Here is a 17,860-nt window from a genome sequence, read left to right as displayed (position 1 = left end):
TTCAACTACTATAAGCGCCTCAAAAAGATATCAATTGACATATTTAATATAGATATTATGTGAATAAATATAATTAAGCTAGCTACTTACATTAAAACATTGATAACTTATAAAAAACAAAAAATGTAAGAATGAAGCTTGAGTCAATAAAATGTTTTGTCAAGATTTTTGTACTAGAATGTCAAGTATATTTTACTATCAACATAACCATAAGCCTCATATTTCCACTCACCAACCACCTCTACTACGCCCGAGAAAAGTCTTCTAATTCTATTTTATCACGTTAGGGAAAAACACCCAAATTGAAAAATATATCAATTTCACACTCCCATAGATTTAGGTCACGTCGCCATTCCCAAGAAAGGAGGACGGCATGGCAAAATTAGTAATGCGATGGAGGGCCACCGTTACCATTTGTAAACGTGAGGTGAGCCCTAATACGTGGAGCCTTTTCAATGGATCACTCGTTCCCGCCATTGGAATAAGGCGCCATTATCATATTACTCCTCTGCAAATACAGTAGAGGAAGAGGGCGAGCAAAATCTATCTTGATTGCGATTCGAAGCACAATGAGGCGTCCTCGACGAAAGGCAGCGGAGGAAACTCAGCGGAGAGGTCTTACCTTTCTCTTCCCCTTGTCACTGCCTTTCTTATATCTCAGTATCACGCCGTTTTGATCCCTGCACCTTTGTACTCATGGTTGAGTAATCTATGAAATTCTGGATCAAGGGCATTCTGATAATAGTAGAATGTGATTGCTTGTTGTAAAGTTTGGTGCGTGTTTGTGTTTAGAAAGGACGGTTGTATAGAATGAGTTAAATTGAGCTTCTCAAGTTTTAAGTATGCTACATTTTAGTTGACACGGTTTGCATTGTCAATGTTACAGTCACGGCGCTTCTCGGCAACCACGCGGAGATTGATGGCGTGCCCTCTGATGCAGAGGTGCTTGTAGCCAGCGACCATGAATTCGGTGAGTGTGGACACATTTTTAGTGGCGCGTATTTGGTATTGTGTATTCAGGGTCTCAAGCAGCCTTTAGGACGGTGTATATACATCAATTTAGGTTAAGAAACTGGCTTTCAAAGAGATATTGAATCAGTAGCTACATCATCATAAATTCTGTTTTGGTTTTGACTTCTAATTCTGGTTTCTGGCGTACATTTACAAATAACTTAAGAAAGTCCTTAAAAGTGAATATTTTACTTAAGGTATAGCCTGGTTTGGTCTTTTAGTATTAGCTGAAGTTTTCAAATATCTGGTTTTGATTTCTTTTTATCTACAGTATGCTTCGTATTGGAGGATCTCTTGTGTATTGATCTTGAGCATACTAGGGTCTAAATATAAACAATGTGCCGTCTGCTTAAGCTTGAGCCGCCTTATCTAACTCCGAACAAAACATATATATGAGCTTGAAGCATGGCGGAGTACGAAATTATAGCTTCTGTGGGGTTTTAATAGGATTTTCTAGTGATTGATTATAAAAGGATTTTCTTCCAATTACATAATTTGAAAGAAAAGCTAATGATGCAAATTGTATTGTGTACGAGTGATATTCTATTGCCTGAAGTTGTTTGAACCTGTTGCTTGCCCTTCAGATGAGGAACCTACCATGGAAGCGGTATTACCTAACAGAGGCAGCAGAAAGAAACGGAATGCAGAATACGTCTATAAAGCATCACATCCAATCACTGAGACGATTGTGAATCAAAATAACATGTTCGTATCTGACATAGAAGATTCGGATTTTGAACCTCAAATGCAAATAAGTGATGGTCAGGATGCTGGTGCAACCACCGAGGAAGAAATAATTGTTTCCAGTGACCAGGAGTCCAAAAATAAACGAAAGAGGGCAAAACCATTAAAAAATGCACGGAGAAGCAAAAAAATCAGGAAGCGAAAAGAAAAGAAGTCATTACATTCTGAAGTAGGCATTGCTGACAATTTGATTTGGCGGGTTTGGGAGAAAGGCCTTGAAGACTGGGGATCCTGGGCAGATGATGGAGAGCTTGACTTAGATGCATTTGCTCAAAAGAAGGGTCCCATAGAAGAGCAGGAGCCACCCCCTGAGATGCTGATGCCATTATTACCTTTCCAAAAGGAGTGGCTAGCTTGGAGTCTAAAGCAAGAAGAATCTGAATTTAAAGGTGGCATTCTTGCAGATGAAATGGGAATGGGAAAAACAATTCAGGCAATATCCCTTTTTCTAACTAGTCGTGACCTGCGACTGAAGGCACCTCTTACTGCTAACTCATCTAAGCTGTCAAACATTGAAGGGGAGTCCAGTAGCAAATCTAAGGTTCTGCCTCAGATTAAAGCCACTCTTGTTGTTTGTCCAATGGTAGCAGTCATCCAATGGAGAAATGAGATTGCAAGGTTCACAAGTGAAGGAAGCACTAAAGTTCTGGTTTATCATGGTGCTAATAGATGTAAAGATATTGCAGAACTTTCTGATTATGATATTGTTTTGACCACATATAACATTGTTGAGTCAGAGCATAGAAAGAAACTGATGCCTGGAAAGAAGAGGTGTCAATGGTGCTGTAAATTGTTTTATCCAGAACGATTAGGCATACACCAGCGATACTTTTGTGGGCCTCTTGCTGTGAGATCTGAAAAGCAATCCAAACAAGTTAAAAAGAAAGGAAAACAGGCAGTATATGCGAAATCCTCAAAAAAGAAAACAATTGATGAAGATAAATATGTAGATGTCAGCAAGGGAAAGATGAAGGGTAAAGGAAAGTCTAAAGTGTCAAGCATTGGTAAGAGTGCTATGGATGGGAATTCTCAAAGAAGCAATAGGAAAAATAAAAATGCAGATCTTGATGACACTGAGGAGATTGGAAATAAGGTACCAGGCTCATCAAATGACACAGGACCATCAGTTCTGCATTCAGTCAAATGGGATCGCATCATATTAGATGAGGTATGTTTGTTACATTGTATTTTCTATGGTTCTTGGGCAGAGTATAGAGCTTGTGACATAAGAAATTGATATATTCAATTATGAAGTCTTGCCAATGACAATAACTACTCAGGAAACACACAGTATGATATCAAATAAGTGATATGTGTGATACATTTTAAATGTTTTTGAAGCAGAAAAAGAGTTTCATTTCTGAAAATAATTAAATGTCTTACTTTGCTGTAAATCGTTTAGGGTTTGACTCTTTTATATGTCAGGCCCATTATATCAAGGACCGATCATGTAGTACTGCTAAAGCTGTATTCTCATTAGAGTCATCTTACAAGTGGGCTTTGAGTGGAACTCCTCTTCAAAACCGCGTTGGAGAATTATACTCTCTTGTAAGTTTTGTCATCCAATTTTTATATCAACATGTTCTGTATCCTTTAAAAGGTACAGATTGCTTATCTGAACTGTTAGATCATTTATAAATCATATGCCATGGATTTGAAATGCACTGCAGGTACGCTTCTTACAAATCTTTCCTTACTCCTATTACTACTGTAAGAAGTGCAACTGCAAATCACTTGATTACAGGTAACTTCTCTTGCATAAGGCTCAAAGTGGACCCATTTGTAGATGCAATTTCTTGAGCTGGCCATTTCTGCGTTCATTCGGTTTAGTGCCTTATTGTTTCAAGGACTCAAAATATTTCTGTGCACATAGTTAATAGTTTTTAAAAATATATACCACACACATTCACATGAGCAAGCATTGTCTTGACTCTTTAACTTATTGTTCATGGACACTATAAGGCTGATTCAATGTTATCTTTTGTTTATAAATTTAATCTCATATCTGCTTTTTTATTTATATGCGAGTTTATAAGAATAATATATTGATATTGTTCATGTGTCAGGGAGTCACAGAATGAGGTGGAAAGTTGTAATGTCCCCTTTTTAGCATTCATAGCATGATGTTGTTGTTAGCCTATTTCCCCACAGTCCCGTAGGCTAACCGGGACATTAAAGGGACTAAGAGGCCATTTAGCCTAGATAGTTTCGGTTGCAGGTCTTTCTGAGGGGTTTTGAGGCAACTTTGGGCATACTTACTATTTATAGTAAGTCATCTTGGACATGGTCGGACATCCAGTGGTAGCGGTATGTCGATGGTAATTGTTTAAAATCGATAAGAAGACTTGTTTATCATTGATAAGATTTGTTATGCATTAATAAAGCTATTTTATAAAGTTAAATTTAAATATTTAACTTTATTAATGCATAGACTATAGTTTGTGGGAAATATTTAAATTAAAAGAGTCCCCTTTATTTTATAACACATTGGAGACATAAGTTACATAAAGGGAGTTATGTTTTATCCCACATTGAGAAAATGAAGGACTGAGCTCTTGTGATAACACTATAAAAGAAATGGCAGAGCTTCTTTTTAGTATGCTTGGATGAAGATTAATGTTATGTTGCTGGATATTTGTTTATCGGGCTTGGAGGACGGAATCCCTCTTTGCTAACATTCTCTTCGCTGTTGAAAGACAGTCAGGAGGATTAACGGTGTTTCCAAACATACTGGTTTTCATATAGTGTTTTGCTACAGTACGGATGAATAGTGTTTTGCTACAGTGCGGATGAATAGTGAATTTGCTACAGTGTGTGAACAATATTTGCAACAAGTTTATTGTTTATTCTTGCTGATTTGAGGGTTTGGAAGGCTGCCAACTACATTTGCAAAAATACTACAGCAACTAATTCCAGGTTTCTTCTGTCAAATTTTAATACTTTTGCATTGTAGTTGTTGAATATGAGACTGATATTGGTTGCAGCATGTTAAACAATTGTATGAGCACATTTACATGGCAAAAATCAATATTTAATTAGCAAATAAGAAGTTTTAGATTTTCCTATATATTGTAGTATGTGTGCCAAGTGTTTGACAAAAATGCTATGTTGAGTTATTAAGAAAATGAATCGATATCATAAAGTAGCTTGCAAGTTTCTTTATTTGGGAAAAATAGGAGAGGATATTATAAAAGTTTTGTGGGCAAGGGGGAGAAGGATCTTGATTTGGGGATTATTTGGCAGGGGTCTGGGAGTAGGGCCCCTGATTGGTTGATGGGCAGCACCTCTCATAGTATTTGGGAGCAGTGCCCTTTGTGCATTCCTTTACATGGCATATGATGGGATGTAGGGGTTGAGCCCCCACCCCCGAATCCGATTTAAGGTCTTTGACATTACACGCCCTTAGTGGTGCATGCTATTTTCATAATTTATCACATTATTCTCTCGAACACCAAGTCCTCACTATTTTAGTATTTCTAGCCAACTATCATTGTTTAGAGAACTAACAATGAAGTTGAAGTATTTTGTTGGTCTAAATTAAAAGGGATATGCAATTTTTATAGCATTTTTTATGGTTTAGGGTGTGGGTGGGGTAAATGAGAGTATTAGAAATCAGGATTAGTGATCCAAATTTTAAAAAATACCCTTTTTAAATGTTAGATGTGGTGGACAGCATAGAGTTTTAAAGATGTTCAAGAGACATGGATTTGCTTGATTGTCTTGGGGGCCAGGGGGAGTCCTAGCATTTTCCCAATGTCCCCACTTTAAGGGAGTGGTGGCGGCGGCATAGCGGAGGTATGTTTTATTACCATTGTGGGGTCTCGAGAATGTTGCTGTCAGATGACAAAAATATGGTGGAAAGCTTAAAGCTTTTGAAATGCTGTTGGGCCTCTTGGGTTCTTGGAGAATCCTAGCATTCTCTTGACGTTCTCACTTCGAGGGAGACATTTGCTACCTAGTAGTGGTGGTGACTGCACACCAGAGGAATGTTTCTTTGACATCTTGGGGTCCCAAAAATGTTGTTAAATGGCTACAAGTTGTGGTAGACAGCTTAAAGTTTGTGAGATATTCAAGAGACACTTGGTTGAGTTTCTTGAGTATCTTAGGGAAATCCTATCATCCCTTCAATGTCCCCACTTTGAGGGAGACATCTCCTACCTGGTAGTGGTGGCACATTGGAGGAATGTTTCACTGTCATCTCAGAGTCTCGAAAATACCATTGTTAGTCTACATTTTTTTTGGGGTGGGGTACGGTGTCACTTATGTAACATTTAATCTTGTGGATGGTTAGATGGATAAGGTCTTTTTTGTTGTTGAAAATGGTAGTTGATTACAGAAAATTTATAACAATTTATATGAAAACTCTCGTCAATAAGATTGTATTTTGATGCTAATAGTTTTTTAGCATTTGTACTTTTGAAAAAGTCTTTGTATGTTACCAAGGTGTGATAGTAAATGGTTCAAACTTCTTATACACTATGATGTATTATTAGGACTTAATTGCATATTTCATGAGTAGTGGCTCATAAGAACCCATACTCATTAGCTTGAATTGTTTGTTTAATACCTATTGCATTGAGGTGACGCTTACAAGGTTGAATTCATAAGAACCCATTTCTCATCAGCTTAAATTGTTTGTTTAGTACCCATTGCATCGAGGTGATGCTTACAAGTTTGAAGTATTGCAACTTCCTAGAAGGTCTGCCTACTCAAATCCGTGATGTTCCAACTTTGCTTGACCATAAAGTTTTGCCCAAGATTAAGCCTTCTTAGCTTGCCATGCCATTTGCAAAACCTTCAACAAATTCTGTGCCTTATGAACCATTGATCATAGCTCTGCTCAGTTCATTCATTAACAACTAGGTGGTATTTTTTGTCATGTCAAATTATGTGATGTTTAATTATTACCGATCTTGAAACAATTGCAAGAGTAGTGGTTTACAAGAGCTTATCTCTTGTGATTACAAATAGTACACTTAGCACTCATTGCATCTATTTGATCCTCATACAGGTGAAGCGTTTGAGATTTATTGGGTGTTGTTGTTGCAGGACCAGTACAAATTTGTTTGCATCTGCAGAAAAGAAAGCATGGAGAGTGTGAAGGAGAAAATGTTGCAGGTCCAAGAGCTCAAAATGCTCTTAATAAAAAAATTCTGGGTGCCCATTGTTTAAAATTTTATGGAAGGCTCTCCGGGGCTTAACAACCATCTTTGAATGCTTCAAGTTGGTTAGAGTTTGGTAGGACAGACCTGAAGCAGAGGAATTTGTCATGGAGTTGACAGCGGCAGCATTGGATGTTTTGGATAATCTACACTCCCCATTGGACAGCCAATGACATGTGTAATATTTGCAACCCAAAATCATGTTATATAACAAATTTATATATAAATCAGTAAACTGATTAATTAATACAATATTCTTGTAATCTTATAAAGATATATAGGAGGGATGTGAAATATATATATCTTTCTATTAGTTTATTCATTATTTTATTTACATATAAATTGTTAGATATAAATATATATAGGAATATCAAATTATATATTACATTGTACAGCTGAACCCAGCCAGACTGATTTTGGGATTGTTTTGCCATATTGGCAAAACCAATTTTTGTAAACTGGCAACTCACTACAGAGCAGCTGGATGTTTTGTGACAAAAAACTAGAAAATATAGTTGCATTTATATTGGATGAAGGTTTAGTAAAATTTAAAGAGGGAAATCTGTAATGGATATAACAGTCCAAGAGCTCTGACCAGCTGGAGATGAATACAATAAAGAACTGGGGGATAGTAGATTAGATAATATAATAACATTACAACATAATGCACATGAATAAGAAAGGAAATTAGGAAACTATTACAATTCTCATCATTCCCCACCGTGGTGGCTTCATCATCACCTTTACCATATATTTGCCTTAACAATATTCCTAAATGAAAACACTAAAAAATTCCAATTTCTTGTGGCTTGCATCAGATCCAGAATATCAGCATCGCAGTGAGAAAATGTGGTTATCTGGATATAGGAAGAAAATCAGGATAAGATTGTAAGAGCATGATGGCACACTGGGCTGCCTCTATGTTTGATCTTTTTGATTCTCAGATGCTTCATGGTGATCTTGTTGGCATTTTTGCAATGATGCATATATTTCTGTCACCTCTCAAAATTTTATTAACAAGCACATTTACTTGTCATTGCCCTGACTTTGTTCAACTGAAGATGTCCACTCAGTCTTTTTTATTGTGGCAGGTTGTATTTAATCTTTTTTAAATAATATTTGAACACATCTTGTCTTTTCCAATCATCTTTTGGACATATATATGGATAATACTCAATAAGAATTAGGGTACCATGCTTGATGGATCCCATGTTGCTGGTTTGGGGTTTAGGTATTTGAATTTCACAATCTATCTCGGTCGATAGCTACACACATGCACACAATCTTTATTTAATCCAAATTTTTATTATACAAAAACACACACACAAACACACTTTGTCATAATTTGATCCGAATCCCTATATATCCTCAATGTATCCATATTTAACTGTTAAATCATAAAAGGCTTTTTCTTAATTTGATAAATAAATAAATCCTTATCATCAAGGCAACAGTAGTCATAGAAAATAAGCCCTTTCCAGTTTAAAATAGAGTCCATCAAAACGTGCACCTTAACAATTGATCAAATGACATGCTTTAATCATTGATTGACACATTGAAATAAAGATTAGATGGTACCTTTAATTATTTATTTCCACCCAAACAAAGGTTCCTACAAAATGCAGCACTAGGTGGGGAAAACACTGATGATAGGGGATGATGGACAATAGCTATGCGTGGCCAAGGAAGGAATCAAATGGTGGTGAGTCAGTGGTCATGGATGAAAGGAATCACTGTATCATCTTGCAAAAGAAAACTGGTCATCTGCTTGGCTCTGCTGGCTTCTTCACATCTTTGCCCTTGGATAACTCACAGTTGTCTCCATGCGTTCTAACTTCTGACAACATCACCTGGTGAATCAGCCTCAATTCGGAGTGGTTTCAAGCTAGATATGTATCTGCACGTGGCAGGGGATGAATCTGTAACATAGAACAGACCTGACAATCATGCTGCACAAGATACATCATAGTGTGTGAGGTGACAATTTTGTTGTATGATGGTGCTGGCCGTTGTTTGCAACTTTGCAGTGAAGCAACTTTTTACATGCCAAAGTCAGTTTAAGGAGGATTCGGGGGCATAATGTTTTAAAATCTGTCTGTTTATAAAGTAGAGCATAAAACAGATATTGAATTGTGCTTCATGCCTACTGAAGTTCATGACTTAGGTCTGAGAAGTATAATGAATTGTTGGGTAAAGACTTCATACAGGATTATCAGATGAAATTTGCAACAAATGCTTTAATAAACAAGTGATGCCTTTTACGGACACAAATTTTCAAAAGATTAATGTTCTATTGGAGCCAAGTTATTTTACATGGAGCAACTTGCACAAGTGACAGTCCCAAGCAAAGGTTTTAAATGATTCTGTGTTGTTCTGGTATTCTATAACTATTCCTTCCCAGGGGCCTTGTAGTACATTTTTACTGCTGTCGATCACCAAACTGTTTAATAATGAGGGTAAGATATTTTGATGTTAGGTTTGTCCTTATTTTTAATCTTAAATTGTTTGATACACAACATTGTAATGTTGCAGTTTTTGAAAGATTAATAAACAGACGTGTATTATTGCTTAATGATTTTTTCGGCTGGGTTGTTAATTGGTTTTTTACTTATAACAGTTATTTTTGTATGCTTTGATGTTCAACATACTAGTAATCTGTGTATTTAGCATTTGGAACTGTTTGCGTAAGCTGTTAATTTGTAACCATGTATCTAAGAGAGTTTACATGTCATCAACCACAGGTTTGGGAAGGATGGGCAGAAGTGCAATGATTGTGGTCATTCAGCCCCACAACACTTCTGCTGGTGGAACAAGGTATAATATCATTGGTTGCCCTTTTTCCTTATGTAGGGGAAAACAAGGATTCGGGTTTATATTTTTCCTTGCCTGGACTGGCATATTCCTACAAATTTCTCCCTTTTGAACATTTTATTTTATGTTATATTTCATGTTACAGTTTGTTGCAAATCCAATAAAGAAATGGGGTTACACTCATGATGGGCACAAAGCACTGATTCTGCTCAAGTACAAAGTATTGAATAGCATAGTTCTAAGGCGTACAAAAATTGAACGGGCAGCAGATCTTGCTCTTCCACCTAGAACAGTCCGAATTTCTTCACCTATGGCTTTAGATTGCTTTATTATAGTAGTCGTAATTGTTATTTTTGTTTTCTTTAGAGGGGTTAGACAAGGTAGATTCTCATTATTTGCTGTGTCACATTCTTTTCATTACAGACATTTTTGAGACGAGATGCATTTGATGCAAGAGAACAAGATTTCTATGAAGCTTTGTATACACAGAGTCAATCACAGTTCAACACGTAAGCAAACCTTTACATGAATTGCTTTCAAGGGATGGATTTAGATGCAATTTTTCAGTGAACTAAGTCACAAATATAAAGATTGGCTTGTCATTTGCTTCAACTTTTATCACTTCAATAATTCTCTTTCTGTTTTTATAATTTAGTTGTAAAATCTAATTTTCACATTACTTATCTTCTATCCAATTATTTACCTCTTGTATGTGTTTTTCCTTTCGTATGCCTTGGATTGGATCTCTACTGTAGGCATTATGTTGACTTGTACAGACATGTTTTTTGTAGGTTTAATCCAATTCCAAATTCTAGAGATGTACTTTTTATCCATTACAACTGTAGATATGTGCTATGCAATTATTTCTTGTGTTTCTCTTTCCTATGACAGATTGGTACATCTAGCAGTCTCTTATTCATAACAATAACTAAGTATACTCATGTAACATTTTGGAATGTTGTGTTGTTGCTTTTATTGTTGAATATAGATGTTACAATTTTTGCACTTTTTATTATTATCTATAATCCTTTTTGCCAAGGTATATCACCTTCCCTTGCTTTTCACTATAAATGGAATACCAGCAGTAGTATTGATGTCATGAGATCTATAAAATTTTATTTTCTTTGGAATGTGTATTATGCAATTGGATTTCTGTAAAAATGATTTGTTTTTTAGGATTATGATGTGATTTTTCAATTCTATACTTGTATTTTATAATTTCTGTACCAACCAGTACAAGTATGCATGTAATCCATGATTTAGTTCTAATGTGTATTTATGTTTCTGCCAAATTCAGATATATCACATCGGGAACACTACTCAACAACTATGCTCATATCTTTGATCTGCTCACACGGCTGAGACAGGTAATCTTTGGGAATTATTTAGCAATCAGGCTCATCTTTGATCTGTTCACACAGCTGTGCCAGGTAGGTAACCAGGGATAACTTTAATGAACTCCCCCCTCCCAAAATTTATAAAATTGTGGCGAATCACATGTCATTTGGGTGAAAAAAAAAATTGTGTCGGCGAATTATGCGTCAATCGATGGATATTTGGTGGCGAATTTTTTAATAGTTTAGACAATTTTTATAAAATAATGGCAATTATAATTTTTGTTTTTAATAAAATTATAAATATTGATGGCGAATTATGTTTTGAAATGTAATTATGTTAAATGTATTATTTGAGAACTCAGACCGTCTGATTATCCAAGATCAATGGCTGAGGTTTAATTTCGGCCAACATTTCTTGAAGGAAGAAGAATTGTCGAGGTAGTCACCGGAATGTTGACACGTATCAAGGTAAGTTGTACTTGTCTGTGGAGTACAGTGTCACTCATAAATAAAAAAAATTCACATAGAAAAATGAGAATTTGGCGAATGATGATCGTCGAAAGAGACACTCAATTAATTCCGTGGCGAATAAGAGTAAACATTAAAGAGAAATATGGGCGAACAACCCGACTACCAAACTGAAATTATGTAATAATAGCTGTGAACGTTCCGACCACTATATGAGTATTTTATAAAATTTGGGCGAATCGGTCAACTAGTATACGGTGTTCTTTTAGCCAATTTCTATAGCCCAATTGGGACATATTAGCCAATTGGCGAATAATAGCCACTAAAAAAATCCCTACAGGTAACCTTGGGCAATTAGCTAGCCTCAAGCCTGTCATTTAATTCCTAGTCTGTAATCTTCGGCAATTATTTAGCAATTAGGCTCATCTTTGATCTGCTCACCCAGCTGTGGCAGGTAACCTTGGGCAATTAGCTAGCCTCAAGCTTGTCATTTAATTCCTGGTCTCATTTAATTCTTAGTTACAAATCATTTTGAACATTCAGGATCTGACATATATAGGTGTGCTTTCTCCCTAATATTGTTGTTGCTCTCAGTAGGACATCTTGTGGTGATCTGGAACTTTGGATGTGTACAACTCTTTATGTTGAAAGCTTCCTTTCTTTTAATTAGTTTTAACAATAAAATAAGCTTGAATTCCTATTATCAATTGTCTGGTTAGAGTAGATACGGGTTAAAAATATTAGAGAATAATTATTGCCAATTTCAAGTTTACATTTCAAAATAACAACTTACCATGCATTAATCAATATATCACAAGATACTTACAATTTTGATCAGCTATGCTATTTTAGAAAGTGTTGTATGACGAGCTCTCTTAAAACTGTGTGCATCACAAGATTGTGAAAAATTCTATGTCAGTTTTTCCTTTATGATTATGTCCAAACCCGTAAAATGGAGTCTTTTTGTAACATGGTTGATTTGTTTAGCAAACTGCGGAGTGGACAATTTTTACTTGTTTTTCCATAATGATATTGATGGTTAGGCTTTTCAGGGATTTTGTTTACATATTGGAATATTTCATTTTCTTTGTGTGTTTTATGTTGCATAGGAATTAGTAAATTTATGTAAAGTCATAAACTGTAAAAAGCTATCAAATTTTAACTAGCAATAAAAAAGGTACTACTTTGTTATTGTGTGAGAGCTTTTTGAGACACAAGAATTGTCATGTTTTCCTGATTTTTTTCAGGCAGTAGACCACCCATATCTGGTGGTTTATTCAAAAACAGCACAATCAAATCCAGACAATCAGAATGGCGCATATGATTTATCTTCAGGAAAAAGTGACTGTGGTCTCTGTCATGAGGAGTCAGATGATCTGGTGGTAAGTATTTTTGATACTTCAGCCGCCATGGTCATTGTAAGAAAAAATATGAAGATTCATATAAGAATTGTTTCTCTTAATGCACAATATGAATCTACTGGTTTAAGCTTCACAGTATTGATGTGTGTCAGAGTGCTACATGCGGGCATACATTCTGCAAAGGCTGTATAGAAGAATACATTTCAACTACTGGACAGTCTTCATGCCCATCTTGCTCAGAACCTCTGACAATTGATTTGACTGGGAGAAAGAGCACAAACAAGGTCAAGGGCTACAAAAACTCAAGTATTCTGAATCGTATAAATCTTGATGATTTTCAAACCAGCACCAAGATAGATGCTCTGGTATGTTACAGGCTTTCTAATTTTTGCGGCATTTATTTACCGTGCAGATTGTTCCTTTGTTCCTTTGTTTTTGTGGATAACATAATTTTCTTTGTTATTCCTTGGCAACAGTCTGGGAGAGTGTTAATTGTTGAGCAAACTGATGGGTTATGATATAATAGCTACAATAGATTTTTTCAGTAGGTGTAGTAAATCTATTACAATGCTGTTGAAGCAGGGAAAGAAGAATATTGTTATTGTTTTTGTTTTATCAGTCAGAATGGCAAATAATAATATTTAGGCATAGGATGAATAAATATAGTACAGCTTTTGAAGAGAATCCTTGATTGGTGGAGGTTACAGTCAAATATTGGCATTAGAGACTTAGAGGATAGTATTACTTTATAAATATGAAAGAACTTGAAAGAACTATAACATTGTAGTAGGCCTAACATTCACATCAGTTTTTATTAATTTTTTAGTAAAATACACTATAACATTTATATTGTTGAAAAATAAACATCATTAGTCAAGTCTGATTTACTCAATCATTTATATACTAACACAGACTAGAAAATGGTTTTGGATTGTTGACTAGTTCTTAGCTAAGTCACTGGATATGCCACACCCTCCCTTGGTATGCATACTGGTGTAACTTTTATCAATGTGGGTGTGATGGGGCTTGGATACGGCTTGGATATTTTACCCATCCATATCATTGTATTGGTCCCAGCCATACGCCTTTTTGCTGTGTCAGGTACATCTGGATTTGGCAATGTGGTCATCTTTGTTGTATTCAGGTGAAGTATTTTATAAATAAAATACTAAAGCCTCAAACACTAAAACACAATGACAAGTCATCTTTTTCACATATATATGGCTGTGGGTAGACAGATAAACCATATCACTAATATATTGTATTATAATGAGACAAGCAAGGTAATTGTAAAGGTGGTCCAAATGGAGAAGTAACAGACCAGTGATTAATCCCGGTCACAAAATTCACAAAATACGTATCCATCTTAGATGGGCGTGTCATAAACCAAACAGAGAATGGAAGGCTGTAAGTATAAAAAAGGGGTAACCAATGTGCTTGCATAGGTAGGGAATGGCTAGCTTTCCCAGGGACAGATGGGTAATGTTTAGGTGTTGCTTGGCAATCCCCTAACATACCCTGCAAATTCCTAATTTTGGAGATGGCCTATCCTCAATGAAGGTCGTAGTGGGCAGGATGTTATGTCTCCTTCCTTTTCACATCAAATTGATCAAGTATCACTTTTTTGGTGAATCCTCCAAGAGGCTTTTATATGCAATTATGACTTTATAGATGAATTAGAGATAATGTTTATACTTTATATTGAGTATATGTAAACATAATATCTATATTTAACCATATCCAAATAACTGTATATATATGTGTGTGTGTATGTAATATGAATGTGCAATTTGTAGTAATAGGTCACATGAGAAAGATGTGGAATGCAAGAAGGGGGAATGGTGAGATTCCCATTAGGTATGCCGCCTTATGTATAATGCCTTGCCTAGGAATCCTTGGACACAATGATCAATTTATAAGCTAACATAGAATAAAGATATAAGCACACATACATCATGCATAAATCCATTGCAATCAGAAGACTAAACAACAGCCAAAGATTCCCAAGCCATCATTACTAAAACACGTTCATTTACCTACTACATGATTAACATACAAGGTTCATTCCAATATCTATAATTGCACAAGTTAAAATGCTCATTTAAAAAACCCAATATACAAGTGCTAGATGAATTAACCATACAAGTTCATTTTCCGCATTAAGTGTGATTTAATTTAAGCAATTACCCAACCATTCCCAAAAGTGTCTAATAACCAGACGATTTTGAATTGGGAAGATGTAAGTCCCAAATGGGTATCCAAAAACCCAAACTGCAATCTCTAGAAAAGTGTAGGAATGCTTGCTAACCAAGGTTTGATGAAACATATACAATATTGTGCTATAAAACTGCAGAAGTCATGTGATGAAATATTCTATCGCACGATACAATGGTCAAAAGTGGATAGTCCTTCACTAGAATATTGCATGGTGAGATGCATTGTCCCACAATCTGATGCTCTAACTAGGTGTGATAAAATACTTTATTGCGCAATACTATGCGTCTGAATGGTGCGATAAAACACCTAAAAGGATGCGCAAACTATAAAGGAAGTAAAATTTGCAAGGAGACCTGTATAATGGGAATACCAGAAACACGTATATCAAGGATGTAGAGACTCGTTTGCAATAATACAAAATACATAATTAAATCATCTAAAACATCAAACATCTTTGGTACATATACCAATCAATTCTAGAAGAGTAATTATAATCACTAAAGTATACATATATGTGTGTGTGTATTATCAACAAATAATCAACCATAACTACCATCTATTCTCATTGTAGTGCAAATAAACTAATCTACTCCGTCATAATATGAATGATGGCATCAAAAGTACAAGTGCTATAAGAAGAGGACAAGAGAAGAGAGAGTCAAGAGAGGGTTCTACGATTGGATAGGTAGCAATTCCTCCCAACCACTAGGAAAGTCTACAGGATACCATGTAGGGACTCTAGTGCTGTGGAGTCACTTGGCTTATATTGGACCAATTAGTATATGGGAATGGTAACTCAATTCCCTCGAGAGGCCTCATACTGTGTCCTCACACCAACTTTTGCAGAAGACAGGCTACCATTTGGGCACACCATCCTCGTGTTGGCTCACTCACGGCACACAACTACCGTCTAGATGGGTAGATCTCATATCTTGCATTAAGTCACAATGGTATATTTGGTTATCACTTGTTTAAAGTTTAAACCTCTCCATGTTATCTTGTTGATCACATCCGGGTCGGGATAACCATAATACACTTTCTCGTTATACAATGAGTGCCATAAGGCAATGCAAATTCCCAACCCAACCCCACATGAATAATTAGTCAATTGGTCCACACCCAAGAGTTTGGGTCTCGCAAGATATCGCCATAGGCACACTCACATGTGCATGGGTGGGCACAACCGGCTCCACATAAAACAATAAATCAACAATATGCAAGGGGCTAGATTCAAGAAAAGCATAAGCACGCTTAGGACAGCCACTGGACGGAAACCAATAGGAAGCACAACAATCTAGAGGAATATAGGTACAATAACATAGCTCAATCGACAACTATGCCAAGAGTGCGAATTCCCAAGGTGGTCTTATATAAATAAACATGGAATATAAACATCCCTTCATGTTCCAAGATAAGACATACGCTTTCCTGTAATCCAAAAAGGAACTCAAGATCATAAAAGATAAATTTTGGCAAGGTTTCTAAAATCAGCATATTAATATGAAAAAGCACTTTCAAGCCCAAATATAATTTACTTAGAATGTTGTATGATTGTTCCCATTTGTCCATCCTATTCCTTGTAGCAAAGACCATTTATAGCAAAATCTGAATCTTGCCCAACACGATGAATGACGAGTTTTGGACAATACAAAATCGTGCGGTGAATAAAATGTCCAAAACTTAAACGTGAAATTTGGTTGTGAAATTAAAACCCATTGGACAAAATCTATCCAACAACACACTTTTCAAATAAAATTTGGGATCCAGGCACCTCAAGAATTATGCAAAAAGCTTTAAATCCCACATGGGCAAACAAAAAATTCTCGCACCCACCCAACTAGTTGGAGAAAAGTAATGAAAATGTGAGGGAACACTAGTTCTCATCCCACAAACTAATAACAACTTATTTCATTTGAAAAGACGAAGCAAATCAAAAGTTATGAAGAGCCTTACCTCATATGAATCGTAAAAATTAAGAAATAGAAGAAATAAATAAAACCTTCATTGAATCGGTTGAGATCTTTGGCAAGACAGAGCAATTCCGACATGAATTCATTGAGCTGCTCCACGCAAGAATCCAATTAGCAGAACAAATAAAATGAACAAATCTCTCATTTTCTCCAAGTGGGTTTTTGGAGAAAAGTCCAAGTTTCTCATAACAAAAAAATGAGAAATGATCATAAAACTCACTTTTTGTCATAATATGAGCTTTTTTACAAAAGCAACTTATAAAATAGATTATTAACTCGCTTAATAGTCCATTTGCTCTTTTCCCAATCAATTAAATCAATTCCAAGAATATGGAATCCAACTATGACAAATTAATAAATTAAATTAAATCATTAAAAATCCTTATATACAATTAAATTAGCATTTTAATTTCATTAACTTTGGTGACAACTATAGAACCCTAAGTGCACAAACACGCTCACTGGTCAAATCACATAATGCATTATGAATTTGAATTAACCAACATTTATCGAAGGGATTATTATAATAATACACTACCATAGATATGTCGTCTATCCAGGAATGACATTTGCTCAATATGAAAGGTCAAAATCATTATCTTCTAGTGCCCATTGTTGGGGACATAGGTACACACTCAGATCCTGAATTTAGGGTGAATGTACCTAGTACTTGTTTAGTAACAATCAAAACCAAATGCGGATCTCAATATAAAAATAGCAAAAGCACAAATAGACATAGTCACATGAAGGAGAATGGGGTACTCGCAAGTAAGTGATTA

The 17,860-nt window shown here is 35.7% G+C and overlaps 1 protein-coding gene across 1 annotated transcript in view; it reads left to right on the top strand.

Annotated features, from left to right (window-relative positions):
• The first annotated feature begins 340 nt into the window (after nucleotides 1-340).
• Nucleotides 341-17,860, top strand: part of LOC149543014 (Helicase protein with RING/U-box domain-containing protein) — a 31,845-nt gene continuing 14,325 nt past the window's right edge. Inside the window, exons 1-11 of the mRNA XM_089797950.1 lie at nucleotides 341-615; nucleotides 887-970; nucleotides 1,596-2,923; nucleotides 3,181-3,303; nucleotides 3,426-3,499; nucleotides 9,659-9,731; nucleotides 9,874-10,020; nucleotides 10,152-10,237; nucleotides 11,026-11,095; nucleotides 12,781-12,915; nucleotides 13,047-13,259. Coding sequence (XP_089654076.1) covers nucleotides 570-615; nucleotides 887-970; nucleotides 1,596-2,923; nucleotides 3,181-3,303; nucleotides 3,426-3,499; nucleotides 9,659-9,731; nucleotides 9,874-10,020; nucleotides 10,152-10,237; nucleotides 11,026-11,095; nucleotides 12,781-12,915; nucleotides 13,047-13,259 — 2,379 coding nt within the window. The 5' untranslated portion in view covers nucleotides 341-569. The remainder of the gene's footprint in view (nucleotides 616-886; nucleotides 971-1,595; nucleotides 2,924-3,180; nucleotides 3,304-3,425; nucleotides 3,500-9,658; nucleotides 9,732-9,873; nucleotides 10,021-10,151; nucleotides 10,238-11,025; nucleotides 11,096-12,780; nucleotides 12,916-13,046; nucleotides 13,260-17,860) is intronic.

This window comes from Cupressus sempervirens, chromosome 8 (genome assembly GCF_028749045.1).
Source record: "Cupressus sempervirens isolate cs-2001-9-10 chromosome 8, ASM2874904v1, whole genome shotgun sequence".
In the NCBI taxonomy this organism is placed as follows: Eukaryota; Viridiplantae; Streptophyta; class Pinopsida; order Cupressales; family Cupressaceae; genus Cupressus; species Cupressus sempervirens.
This window is presented reverse-complemented; position numbering and strand designations above follow the sequence as displayed.